This window comes from Podarcis gaigeae, assembly GCF_964106915.1.
Source record: "Podarcis gaigeae genome assembly, chromosome: 7".
In the NCBI taxonomy this organism is placed as follows: Eukaryota; Metazoa; Chordata; class Lepidosauria; order Squamata; family Lacertidae; genus Podarcis; species Podarcis gaigeae.
The window spans coordinates 77,134,896-77,149,420 of record NC_139683.1 but is presented as its reverse complement, the minus strand read 5'-3'; the positions used below and the strand labels follow the sequence as shown (position 1 = coordinate 77,149,420).

Sequence of the window (14,525 nt, the reverse complement as noted above, 5' to 3'; positions counted from 1 at the left end):
ACGCCGGCTCCCTCGGCCAATAAAGTGAGATGAGCGCCACAACCCCAGAGTCGGTCACGACTGGACCTAATGGTCAAGTCTCCCTTTACCTTTACCTTAATCCAAAGTGAAGATAAACTTCCTGGGATTTTTATTCATGCTTTCAACAAAGCACCCACTCAATTTAATTTTTGTGTGTTGGGGATTCAAGTTTTTCCCCTCCCAAGGGATTCGTTCATTGTGTCCAGCCGAAGAAGCAGTATGTAAACATTTGTAATCATTACCTGTTTGCTAATAGCAGCTTCGAGCTCCGGATAGCCTGCCTTGTCAAGTTGAATACTTGGGAAAAGGTCTTCAATCAGACTCAGAAATAAGGGCTCGTCTTCATCGATCTGCCAAAGCAACACAGAAATGTCAATAGAAAAGGTATTGCTTTCTGTAATGCAATGCTTAGCTTCATTAAGATCCTTAACAATAATGTGTTGCCAAATCCACTATTTTGTACCGCACAGGAGAGCATCAACTCACCAATATGCCTAACATTTCCACAGCATTGCTGGCAAAGATAAGACACAGTTTCCAGTCTAAGCAGCCTGGAGAGGGGGAAAAGGGGAGGACATTGATAGGCAAGAGGAAGGACACTGCAAGAAGAAATAAAGCAGACAAGATGAGGGAAATATCTGAAAATGACGGCATCCAGAGACATTAAATGAAGAGGTCTGGAAGCTTGTGATACAGCAACCCTATTACTGAAAGGTCTGCTGCATCAGGCCTCATCTAGCTCAGCTGTCACCTGGAAGCAGACACTCCAACAGGTTGTCTCATTTCATCATTATCTACCGCTTGGACTACTGCAATGCGCTCTATGTGGGGCTACCTTTGAAGGTGACCCGGAAACTGCAATTGATCCAGAATGCGGCAGCTAGACTGGTGACTGGGAGTGGCCGCCAGGACCACATAACACCGGTCCAGAGAGATCTGCATTGGCTCCCAGTACATTTCCCAGCACAATTCAAAGTGTTGGTGCTGACCTTTAAAGCCCTAAACGGCCTCGGTCCTGTATACTTGAAGGAGCGTCTCCACCCCCATCATTCAGCCCGGACACTGAGATCCAGCACCGAAGGCCTTCTGGCGGTTCCCTCATTGCGAGAAGTGAGGTTACAGGGAACCAGACAGAGGGCCTTCACAGTAGTGGCGCCCACCCTGTGGAACACCCTCCCTTCAGATGTGAAGGAAATAAGCAGCTATCCTATCTTTAAAAGACATCTGAAGGCAGCCCTGTTCAGGGAAGTTTTTAATATTTAATGCTGTAGTGTTTTAAACATTTGATTAGGAGCCGCCCAGAGTGGTTGGGGAAACTCAGCCAAATGGGTGGGGTATAAATAATCAATTATTATTATTATTATTATTATTATTATTAGCCCTGCCGCAAGACCAGTTCCATTGGGTGCCTCCTGCTTAAGCCCTGTTTCCATTCCAGCTGGTCATTATAAGAACTGCTGTTTAACTTTCAGTATTCCCCCCTGTAGAAATGGCTCTCAGGTTGAGGGCACACCCTCCCCTGCAGTATAAGACAAGCCACAGCTTGTCCAGCCCCATACCCACTCCTTGACCTTTCGTCTCCTCAGCAGTGTTCCGTGCCCTGACCTTTACCTCCTTTGCAAAGGTATCTTCCCCTGCAATGGAAACGTGGAGCAAGTTGCGTAGATAACTAGGCAACACCCAGGGGGCTCGGGATTGGATAAGTGTAATGGGCAAAGCATGCTTTTGAATTCTGGTGCTGGAGGAGACTCTTGAGAGTCCCATGGACAGCAAGAAGATCAAACCTATCCATTCTGAAGGAAATCAGCCCTGAGTGCTCACTGGAAGGACAGATCCTGAAGCTGAGGCTCCAATACTTTGGCCACCTCATGAGAAGAGAAGACTCCCTGGAAAAGACCCTGATGTTGGGAAAGATGGAGGGCACAAGGAGAAGGGGATGACAGAGGACGAGATGGTTGGATAGTGTTCTCGAAGCTACCAGCATGAGTTTGACCAAAATGCAGGAGGAGGTGGAAGACAGAAGTGCCCGGCGTGCTCTGGTCCATGGGGTCACGAAGAAGAGTCGGACATGACTAAACGACTAAACAACAACAAAGGGCAAAGCCCTGAATGTATCTTGCTGGTTTTGCATATCTTGCTAATAAAAAGAGGCTCTGCGTAGCTCAAAGCTAGCTTGCTCCTGCACAGCTCACTTCCATCATCAACTCCCGTGTCATTTGCGTTATTTCCTCCACACCCCTCTTCCCTCCTTGTTCCTTTTTCCTTTTGTGCTGTCTTTAGAATTGTAAGCCTAAGGATTGGAACTCTGTGTGTGACAGAGGGGGGGAAGGGGGAGGGAGAGCAGGGTACAAATGCTATAAATACATATTTTATATCTGTATCACTTAGAACCAGCACTTTGCACTCTTTCTCAAAACATATTCTATTGGCTGTCACTCATCTCATTGACAACACCAACACGGACACAAGGATGAGTGTATTGTGAGTGAAAAACTGAGTTTCAGGAGCCGCCATTTGGTGGCAGCGAAGGAGGAAGGGAAAGGTAAAGAAGTCTAGAAAAGATAGAAAAATGCTTCTTTATGGATAGAACAATGGGTTTAATACTCACAGCTGCTTAAGCAAATCAGAGGATAAGTAGCCAGCTGTTACGTAAGTTATTTTGGAAGCACAAATTAAGACAAAGGAATTGCCTAAGAAAAGCTTGCTGCATTGATTATTCCAACCTATTTCTCCATTCAGCTTTCCAACAGACCAAAAGACTGAATTTGCACAATGTATTCATTCACTCACTTGCTATGCCGCCTGCAGAATTGCTACTACCAAGGCAACTAGCACAAATAAGCATATTAACAATAAAACATAAAATATGCCTTGAAAACAATGTTATCAAAAGCCGCAAGGCCAAGGGAGGGGGGGAGGGAACCCTGAATAAAATCGCAGAAATGGAATAAAGCCTCAGAACTCAAGCCATCATTTTGAAAGGCTTGCAGAAGTCAGGAGACCTTCTTCACCTGGCCCCAGGAGGACACTGAACGGGCTCCAAACCAACTTCCCTGGAAATAGCATTTCATAACAGAGAAAGCCCTTCCTTGGATTCTGGGAAGAGCAGCACTTCAAAGTCCTTTCTAGTGACTCATGAGAAGTCACATTGTGTCAAACAGGCAAACAACTTGAGCTTTCTTTCCTCTGTAATCCCCAGTGCTAAAGGACTTCTCTATGTTCCCATCACAGCCCAAGGTACAACAGTATTTCCTAGCATTTTTTAGGGAGCTCTCTTCTCCTTCCAGTTCCATGACCTTGAATGAGTCCACAAAGATCCCCTTGTTCCTTAACTGCCATCACAAGCATCTGGGGGTTGTTTTCGAGGGCTTTCGGCTTCTGTTTCTCTGAGGAGGGTGAGAGGTGACCATGCCCACAGCCCTGGTCCATGTTTCCAAGGACAATCTCCTCCTCCTCCTCCTTTTGGTGGCCCTGTTGTTCTCCAGCCTCGATTCTCCTTCCCTTCCTGTCTTCTGTCCCTTTGCAACTTCTCTTCTCCATATCTGTTGACTCCAGCCTTCCCATTGCCTTTCTCTTATCCTGTCTTTTTTACTGCCTGACTGCTGCCCCCTCCAGCTCTCCTCTTGGCTCTAGCCCTCCTCTCCTCCTTCTTCCCACTCTCTCATTTCTTTCTTCTTCTTCTTTTTTAAAATAATTTTTATTGGATTTTCCACTTAAATCATATTCACATTTTGTTACATAATTCTATAGCTTAATATATTACTCTGTAAGAGCATCAACCTCTTTCCCTCCCTCTTTCTGACTTCCACATACCTTTCCATATTCTTCGCATTTCTATAATCTTATTTCCCCTTAATCAAATTATAATGTTTCCCCCTAATTATCGGTAAATCAGTTCCTTATATTTACATTACAAAACATTTCAATTCAAGCCTACAAATGTTTTCAAATGTTTACAATTCTCTTTCATATAAAAAATCATTTCTAGCTGGTTTTAAATACAGTGGTACCTTGGCTTACGAACTTAATGCGTTCCGGAAATTGTTCTTAAACCAAAGTGTTCTTAAACCAAGGCATGCTTTCCCATAGCAGCGGGGGGACTCAATTTACAAATGGAACACACTCAACATGTTCTGCTTCCAAGGCAAAGTTCATAAACCAAAACACCTACATCCAGGTTTGCAGTGTTCTTAATCCAAGTTGTTTATAAACTAAGCTGTTCTTAAACCAAGGTACCACTGTACCTCTGGATGTCTGGCTTGCCATACTACCCTAGCCTCTCTCCACTAGGTTGGTCCATATCTAGGAAGCCCTAAAACTCCTGGTGCTCATTCCCAGAATCACTTGCCGGTTTGCAGCCCAAGATGGCTCCAGAAACATCACGGAGGTAGGGCATACCAAACACAGCGACAGCTGATACCCAGTCTTGCTCCATTAGTGGTACTGCAATGTTTCTGATAGCACACTTGCAAAGCTAAGCAGGGTCCAGTATGGTTTCTAATTGGATGGGGGCCATGTGTTGAGATTCCTGCATTGTAGGAGATTTGGCTAGATGGCACACGGGATCCCTTCCAACTCTACAATTCTATAATTTTAAGAAATTAATCTTCGAGGATTGGGTCACCTGATGAAGGACCTCCAAAACATTTTTAGTGCACAGGCAGATCTATGGCAAACCTACCAGCTTAGAAAGGTTCATGTCTCTCAACACACGCATGACGATAGTGGATTCCGTGTCATCTGGGTTTGACCTTTTGGCAGCTCCCAAGGTCCGCAACACAGACAATATATTCCTCAGTCCAAAGTCATAATGTACCTGAAAACAGGTCAAAAGTTTTTAGAGAGGCAAGCAAAACTGGCCCCCCTTTGCACCAATGACAGATCGCTCTATAATCTGTGACAGAAATTTGCAAAGAGTAAATGACAGCTTTGTTCTTAGGTTTGCTTCTGAGCATGCAATCCTCGTTTCAGAAATCTCCATCAAAAAGGAAGATGAAGGAGATGATTTAACGGCACACCATAACTGCTGTCATGACACTTCAGTCTATCATGAAGTGCAATTGACTCCCACTGAGGATGAGGACCCTCTATTTCCTTTTTAAACATTGAGCAACTGGCTTCATTTGTCCTTTGTTACATCGTCATGACGTAGCCAAATAGCCAAATCTGAATGACTGCATAATGCCATGCATGCATAGCTGTCAAGTGCCCCTTATTTGAAGGGACAGTCCCTTATTCCAGCACCATGTCCCGCTGCTGTCCCTTATTGATAGATGTCCCTTAAATGTCCCTTAAATTATATCCCTTAAATTTCAAAGGAAGCAGCTCCTCTCCCTCCCTCCCTGCCGGCCAGGGAGGAGGGATACTCCAACTGTGTTGCTTGGCTGTGTTGCTCACCCAATAAGAAGTCTAAGAACGACGGGGGGGTGGAGCTTGCATGCCTTGTGTGTGGCTAGTTAATGCAAACTGAGGGAGTTTTTGAATGCTGGACGCCATTTTGTTGCAAACTTTGCAGTGCAAAGACAGGCCGGGGAGCCATCTTAAGTTGAGGCTGCATAGGCCTTGTGGTGCATGTGATTCAGATTCTATTCAGTTGAACCTCTGGTTACAAAGTTGTTTGGACAGTGTTCTCGAAGCTACCAGCATGAGTTTGACCAGACTGCAGGAGGACAGGAAGACTGGAGTGTCTGGAACAGGTGAGGCTGCAGGTCCCTTATTTTGGCTGCTGGCCCCTTATTTTCAAATCTGTAAGTTGACAGCTATGCATGCATGACATCTTCACATTCACCACAAAGTGGGTAAGGTCAAACAGAGAAAGAAAAATTGGCTGTAAAAAAATGGCGCCAATGACAGCAGAAGATCAGGGCAGGGAAGAGGAAAGAAATACCAAATATTAGGAAGTTTTTCCAAGGAGATTTTTGTATCCCTCAAGAACACTTCTTGCCCTAATTTTACCATTTATTACACATGTATCCAAGGAGAATAAGCCATTCTATATTCACAAACAAGCATTAAGCTGACAGACAGTGACTGGTTTAGGGTTGCCCAGTGAGAATGAATTCAAAAGCAAGTAATTTTTTTTTTTTTTAAGTAAAGCATTTCAGTTGGGTGGGGGTTATTTTTCTTCCGGATGAATGAAATGTTCCCGTGCTATAGCAAGAAAAACAATTAAAACAACAAATAAAGCTTTCCCAGAAGAAAATGATTTCTTTTTTGAGTTTAAATATTTTATTATTGTGCTTCCCCCCCCCCCCAAGGCATGCAGCAGCACTGTGGATTTTTTTACCCACTTTTTATTAAAATAACATTCCTGCGGAAGATGGGAAACAGATTCAACTCTTTTGTGCAACAAAACTTTTTTTAAGAATAAAAATCTTCCAGAAAACAGGGTCTTGCTCTCCCTTCTTTTTAACACTAGTACACTGTTGCACACACACATACACACACACACAAATTTTAAGCCTCAAAGGATCACATCTCTCAACATCACTATCTATTTAAAATCCCTTCCTGCCACAGCTTCGGTTCATTTTCAGTTACAATAAAAAAAATAAATAATTGATGTGCTATTCCTTGAACATCAAGATAACCCAAAAGGAAACATCTCATGGATGTTCTATAGCACTACCAACATTAAACAGCAGATTATCTCCAGTAGTGTGTCCTTATGCAGTACTGGTTGTAATTTGATTACTATCTATCTGTTCAGTGATTCATATCCAGAGGCAGTTTCTATTTCTTGGTGTCTGCTCTTCCATCCTTAATATCCTCAAGTAATCCTATCCTTTTCAATTTGATCAAAGCTGACAATGTAAGATTTTTGGGTTTTTTTGCAAAGTATTACTTTTTAAAAAGGTAAAGGGACTCCTGACCATTAGGTCCAGTTGTAACCGACTCTGGGGTTGCGGCGCTCATCTCGTTTTCTTGGCCGAGGGAGCCAGTGTACAGCTTCCGGGTCATGTGACCAGCATGACTAAGCCGTTTCTGGCGAACCAGAGCAACGCACGGAAACACCGTTTACCTTCCCGCCGGAGCGGTACCTATTTATCTACTTGCACTTTGACGTGCTTTCGAACTGCTAGGTTGTCAGGAGCAGGGACTGAGCAATGGGAGCTCACCCCATCACGGGGATTCGAACCGCCGACCTTCTGATCAGCAAGTCCTAGGGTCTGTGGTTTAACCACCCGCATCCCTATTATTATTTTTTACCCTAATGTTAGAAGAAGAAGAAGAAGAAGAAGAAGAAGAAGAAGAAGAAGAAGAAGAAGAAGAAATCAGCCAGCCAACCAACAGCGTCATCTACATTGCGGTCACAACATATAGAAAGGCTACTGGTTCTTCAGCTTTATTGGTAGAATGAAGCTTTCCATAGCGCATAACAACTCCTACCTGCTTAGATAATTGTTCCTCGCAGAGTTTGTACAGGGTAAAGAACTTCCTCGCAAGCACAATGTTATCAATGAAGCCGCAGCTAGCTAGCTTGACACGGATGATGATCTGCCTGTCCGGAACCATCATTGCCACCGAACGGAAGTTGATCTTCAGGTTTTCAGGCAGCTCTTGACGGCCCGCATACCCTGGGTTCTGGTTTATCAGATCATTAGTTATCAATCAGACTACTACTATGACGGCTATTCGCATCATCCTCAACCTGAGAGCATGCCCCATTTGCTGCACCATGGACTCAGTCTGTTTTAAGTGTGTTTAAGGTGCATTATACAAATGTATAATGCACATTAGGTGCATTATATTCTATTATAATGCACATTAGGTGCATTATACAAATGTGATTATACAAAGGAGACTCTTGAGAGTCCCATGGACTGCAAGAAGATCAAACCTCTCCATTCTTAAGGAAATCAGCCCTGAGTGCTCACTGGAAGGACAGATCCTGAAGCTGAGGCTCCAATACTTTGTCCACCTCATGAGAAGAGAGGACTCCCTGGAAAAGACCCTGATGTTGGGAAAGATGGAGGGCACAAGGAGAAGGGAACGACAGAGGACGAAATGGTTGGATAGTGTTCTCGAAGCTACCAGCATGAGTTTGACCAAACTGCAGGAGGCAGTGGAAGACAGGAGTGCCTGGTGTGCTCTGGTCCATGGTGTCATGAAGAGTGGGACATGACTAAACAACTAAACAACAACAACATACAAATGTGACACTAGATGGCGATGGTGAGCTTTTGGCAAATTCAATATATTTTTCAAAACGTTGTTTTTTTAAAGCATTTTCAGCGTTTTCTATATGTGTCTAGATTCCACCTAGGAAGTTCCTTAGATGATCCCAGACATGTCTTATGTAATATCAGGTATGAGGCAGGTGGAGGTGTTTTTGGAAAATGGCCTCCCTGGCCGAGCCTAATTCAAAAAATGTGGGCCAAAGATTCCCTACTGCTGGTTCCTTGACACATTTGTATCACTTGCACTGAAAAACTGAGTGAATGAGCAGTACAGTACAACTAAGGAAATACACAATACAGCTGTACCTTGGATCCCGAACGCCTTGGTATTTGAATGTTTTGGTCCCCAAATGCGGCAAACCGGGAAGTGAGAGGTCCGGTTTGCAAACATTCTTTGGAACCCAAATGTCCGACAGCGCTTCCACGGCTTCCGATTGGCTGCGCTTTGTTTTCAGAATGTTCTGGAAGTCGAACAGACATCTGGAACAGATTCCATTAGACTTCCAAGGTACAACGGTATCTTCCTCTCACCAGCAGGTCAATGAGCCCTCATTCTTCCATGGTATATAGGCAATGGCTTCTTGGTCAGGGATGTAACTTCTGAGCAAAGTTCAACTCTGACACATATTTCATGAGCTAACCACAGAGACTGCAAATTCTGCAGTTTCTCTGAACTGACAACTATCGCTTATCAAAATCTTCAAAGAAATCTGCCTACCTAAAAAATATGCCTACCATTGTCAGAAAGAGTCCGAATTCGGGATTCATTTCCACACTGTCGCCATCTGTAAAAATGAAGCTCTTCTTGCGCTCTTTCTTGCATGTCAGAACAATTGCAATTTGCTGTGCGGCAACGGACAACACCGGTAAGTCAATGCGGTTAAACTCATCAAAGCAACCCCAGGATCCAGACTGAGCAAGACCTGAAATCAAAGCAAAGCCTTATGCTAAAGCAGCCAGTGTTGTGGTCATTTTACGAGATTTAGAGATAAAGGACACTTTGAATGCTTTCAAGAGGGTAAAAACACATTAACTCAAAGCGAGTTCTAATGAATGCACACTCAAGAATGGAACACAACTTCATATAATATAATAATATTATATATAGTAGTAATAATAAAAATAATAATAATAGTAATTTATTATTTATACCCCGCCCATTTGGCTGGGTTTCCCCAGCCACTCTGGGCAGCTCTCAACAGAATATTAATAATAAAAAGCAATAAAATATCAAACATTAAAAACTTTCCTAAACAGAGCTGCTTTCAGATGTCTTCTAAACATCAGGGAGTTGTTTATTTCCTTGACAACTGATGGGAGGGCGCCACTACCAAGAAGGCCCTCTGCCTGGTTCACTATAACCACATTTCTTGAAATGAGGGAACCACCAAAAGGCCCTCAAAGCTGGACCTCAGTGTCCGGGCTGAATGACAGGGGTGGAGATGCTCCTTCAGGTGTACTGGGCCGAGGCCATTTAGGGCTTTAAGGGTCAGCACCAACACTTTGAATTGTGCTCGGAAACGTCCTGGGAGCAGTACTCGGCAGCCAGTATTTTATTGCCTTATACAAGTAGGATTCTACTCACACAAATATCTATCATCCTACATACAAATGATTTGGTAAGAGAAGTTTTGTGAGCTGAAGAAACATCATTCAACAGGAATTGAGAAGGCCATGGTGTTAGAAATTTTGAGTGTGTGGTAAATCGTACCTTTGAAAATGTCTGTTCTTTCACATCACTCATTTCCACACCCACGAGCAAATATAACATGCACGTGGTATGTCCTAACTTAAATGTGAACACTGCGTTTTATCAAAGGTCATGTTTTCGATAGCAGAAATCATCCTGACCTTTAAAGATTCTCCCCAGTCCTCGAAAATCCATCTGGTCAGAGCAATTGAAGACCACAACGTATTTCCCAAGGCATCTCCCCATGTCTTTCGTCGTTTCTGTTTTGCCAGTTCCTGCGGGACCTGCTGGCGCTCCCCCCATGCTCATGCCTAAGGCTTGCGCCAACGTAATGTAACACCTGAAAGAAAAGGAGCACAATAGAAATATCCCTTTGCCATTTGTGCATATTGTGCCCAGTTGGAAGTTTTAAAAGCAGGGCTGGTGCTGGATTGCAAGGGGCCCTCAGCACACACACCCCAACACAAACCACTGTGTTTCATGGATCTATGGACTGGGACATTGCATTTTGGCTGAATTAAAATGATGGGTGGCCACTGCAGATGCAAACTGAGCTTGGCTCCCATTTAAGTGTGTCACCACTGCCTGCCCAACACTAAGATAGCCATCTGCAGGCCCAAAGGGGAAAGGTGGGGCCAGCCCAAGACATTTCACCACCTGAAAGGCAAAGAGGCAGCATCACCCTAAATGCGCCCGGCTTCCTGGGTTGCACGTGGTCTCTTTGGAGACCCTGCCCAGTGCCGGAAAGAGTGCCCTGTCTCCGGCAGAATGGAGTCGCTGGGAATACGAAGGCCGAGGGCCCCGCTCTCCCATTTCCCTGCCCACCTACCCAAGTCCCTTCTCGCTGCCTTACTCCATGATGGCACCCTCTGTTCCCCGGGCAAAACAAAACAAACTCCTCCTCTTCCTTTGTCTTTCTTTCTCACCCACATCTAAAGTACTGATCCAGCCCAGATCCACTCACTGCGTCCTGGACAGAGAGAGCCTCTGGATGCAAAATAAGTTCGGGAATCAAGGGCTTTTTTTGCCCCCTCCCAGCAATCTGTTGTCTCTCTTTGCTATGGCTCTGTCCCTATAGGAAGCTCAACCCTGCCAGGCTGAGCAGAAAGGATTCCGGAACATAGCTGTCAACCGTCCCTTATTTGGCGGGAAAGTCCCTTATTGATGATGTCCCTTAAATTTCCCGGGTTTCAAAGGAAGGAGCTCCTCCCGCTCCCTCCCTGCCGGCCAGGGAGGAAGGAGGCTCCAACTGTGTTGCTTGGCTGCGTTGCTCACCCAGTAAGGAGTCTAAGAACGACTGGGGTGTTGAGCTTTCATGCCTTGTGCCGATCAAATCAGCCGCGTTGCCTGGGGACTCGCCTTTGCTCAGTGCTTCCCAGCAGAGAGGTGACGGTGGTTTTCTTTGCTGCACCCCCTTTGCCGGGTTGCTGCGCTGTGGGAACCACCGCTTGAGGGCTTCGTTTGGCTGCTGGCTGGGCTTTCTGCCTTTGGCTTGGAGGGACTCAGAAGTTGAACATACCTGTGCTTTGAAAATCCCTTATTTTGGCTGCTGATCCCTTATTTTTGAGGCTGCTAGTCCCTTATTTTCAAATCTGTAAGTTGACAGCTATGTTCCGGAGGGCAAACTCCTCCCCTCTCCTCAGTTCAGGACACCTGGGGCAGACCACCACCCCTTCCTACGCCCCTGCCTACCAGTGAAGAAGTGAGTCAGGGAAAACTGACATCAGGAACAAGTGGTGATGGGGAACAAAGATCAACATTGAGATCTGCTGCCCCTGTGGACCTTGTCGCCTGAGGCAGCTGCCTCGCCTCATAGGTAGGCCAGCCCTAACAGGGACAGAATAGTCAGGTCAGGCTGCTGAAAGGCCCACCTGAGCCACTGGGGTCCTCAAGCAATGTTTGATTTGACTGCCTGTGGCTGCCAAGCCTCAGTTACATGCAACTCAGTTACACGCAAAGAAAAGCCAGAATACTGAGGAATTACAAGGTATAATACCTAACATGCAGACAGAGAGGGAAGTTAGATTGTGCCCTCTTTTACTGGGTTTATTTTTAACATCTATTCTAGTGCAAATAGCAGTACAGGATACAGAAAACGCTAGCTTCACATAAGACATAATATTAATACTATTGATGTTCTACTAACCTGCTGATGTCTTGATTTTTACTTTATATTTTACTATTAGCTATCTTGGGTGAGAAGACCAAAGGCACATTTAATAAATTTAAAGATAAAATAAATGTGTCAGCAACAAGTTTTCATTTTTAAATTACTGTAGTCAAGCGCTAAGAAGACACATAGTGATTAGCAAACACACCCAAATCTCTTCTGGTTTTAATCCAGAATAGCCAGACTAATTCCCATGATACCCACAGGTCATTAGTCCCTGTTGTATTGTGCATCATTGTGGTAAACTCTAGATGGTCTGAGTTTCAATCTGAAATGGATCCCCCAATTGGACACTTGGAATCTAGAATCCAAACCCCTCTCCTTCCTAGAAATATGCTAAAGACAACCACCATATATTGGCATTCCAGAGTGAAACAATGCCTCTTTCATTGAAAGAGTGAATATGAATGTACCGGTACTTCCTTTTTTAATATATAAAAATGTCATGAATTATAAGGAAAACTCTCTTCTCTGTCTTGATTTCAAAACCTTGCACAAACCCTCGCAGTTAATGCTCCACTAGAGTAAGACGGAATGAGACTCTGAAATAATATGCTGGAGAATGACATTGGCATACAGAACATCTAATCCTTCAAGCAGGCGGAAGGACAGAAGTATCTCTCACCTGTCTGTGAGAGGGGTGATGACAAGCCTGTCTGTGCAGCCCAGAAATTCATTCTGATACGTGAAGGCCACATCCGTGATGTTAATCATCATCTTGTCTGCATCTTCATTGAAATAAAATCTGCATTGCTTCAGCCACTCAAAGTCTGTGGGGTTCTTGATATGCATACGGCACTAGGAACAAGAGACCATGTTGCCATAGGCTTTATAAACAGAGTTTCTGAGAAGGAATCTGGCAGAACTAGCAACTGACTCGAGTGTGTGTAAGGGAGAGGGAAACCAGTTGAATGCCAACTGTGGGAAAAGCCTTGCAATGTCTCGCTGAGAGCAAGGTTGCATGGGCAGTGGAATCAGAGCACAACAAGAGGCAGATCTGATAATAAGGTAAAGGTAAAGTTACCCCTGACCGTTAGGTCCAGTTGCGGACAACTCTGGGGGTGCGCGCTCATCTCGCTCTATGGGCCGAGGGAGCCGGCGTTTGTCCACAGACAGCTTCTGGGTCATGTGGCCAGCATGACTAAGCCGCTTCTGACGAACCAGAGCAGTGCACGAAAACGCCGCTTACCTTCCCACTGGAGTGGTACCTATTTATCTACTTGTACTTTGATGTACTTTGAACTGCTAGGTTGGCAGAAGCAGGGACCGAGCAACAGGAGCTCACCCCGTCGCGGGGATTCAAACCGCCAACATTCTGATCAGCAGGCCCTAGGCTCTGTGGTTTAAACCACAGCGCCACCTGCCTCTCTGATAATACAAGACTGCAAAGCCTTACATATGAACCATAAGCTAAAGCAGTGATGAAAACACGTTCACAACTGGTCTGCTAGGACAGCACCAAAAACATATTTTTGCCCTAGTGGATTATATTTACTGAATAGATTTAATGTACATTCCCTATTGAGCATACTTCTGCTTTTCCCCTCTGGTTATTTTCAATGCATAAAAAGTCATTTTACCAGGTCGTCAAATATATCCCGTTGATGCACATGAATTGTGATCAGTGTCTCATATTTGATGCGTTCTATGGGGCTCAGGTCCTTTGTCGTCATATCTATCAGAGTATTCAAGAGGTCCAAGAAAAACTGGTTTGTTTTGGGCATTATTTTCTTGTCGTACTTTGCGTTGGTCAAAGCTTCTTCAGCGTCTCTGGTCCAGATCATTTGAATTCCCAACAAGCCAACCTTAGGGGGAAATTTTTTTCCAGAAAAGTTATGTAGAGTTCAAGTCAGGTTCTTCAAAAAGGCATTTCTGGTGATCAACAGAGCCGGCCCACACATGGGCAGGGTGAGGCAGCTACCTTGGGCAGTGGAAATGGAAAAGGCAGGACTCCTGCAATTGTCCTACCCTTATCACCCCCACAACAGAAGCAACCCAGGTAAGGGAGACTTTAGCAGTGGTACAGCATTCTGCCACCTAGCTTTGCCACCAGGCAGAAAGGGGGCTTCAGAAAGCACTTCTTCTTGTGGAGAAGTGCGTTCTGAAGCTCTTCCTTGGTGGATTTGGGGAGGGCCTCTCCTTGAGGACTTCACACAGACTCCACCACTACAAAAGCTTCTGTAAAGCAGGAGTGCGAGGGGCAGCAAAGGAGCAAGCTACCGCCTCAGGAAGAACACCCGCCATCAGCTTGCAAGGAGGTGGCCCAATCCATGATCCCTATTCTGCCTCTATGTTTGGAAAAAATAAGGTAAACGGTCAAAAAAGCAACTCTGAAAGCAAAAGGTCACACTACAAGGTAGGAGTAAAGGCCACTCCTCTGTGATAGGAAGAGGGCCAGTCATGGAAACCAATGGACAACTTGGGTTTCTTTTCCCTCTTACAGCTGTTCCAATTCCTTGTTTTT

At 44.8% G+C, this 14,525-nt stretch overlaps 1 protein-coding gene across 4 annotated transcripts in view; it reads right to left on the bottom strand.

The window, feature by feature from the left end:
- The window catches only part of DNAH5 (dynein axonemal heavy chain 5), a 165,418-nt gene that overhangs the window by 79,769 nt on the left and 71,124 nt on the right, over positions 1-14,525 (bottom strand). For all 4 annotated transcript variants that reach the window (XM_083747096.1, XM_083747097.1, XM_083747099.1 and 1 more), the window contains 7 exons: positions 13,642-13,866; positions 12,687-12,859; positions 10,053-10,231; positions 8,937-9,124; positions 7,411-7,605; positions 4,703-4,837; positions 264-371 (listed from right to left, as the gene is read on the bottom strand). In XM_083747096.1, coding sequence (XP_083603222.1) covers positions 264-371; positions 4,703-4,837; positions 7,411-7,605; positions 8,937-9,124; positions 10,053-10,231; positions 12,687-12,859; positions 13,642-13,866 — 1,203 coding nt within the window. The remainder of the gene's footprint in view (positions 1-263; positions 372-4,702; positions 4,838-7,410; positions 7,606-8,936; positions 9,125-10,052; positions 10,232-12,686; positions 12,860-13,641; positions 13,867-14,525) is intronic.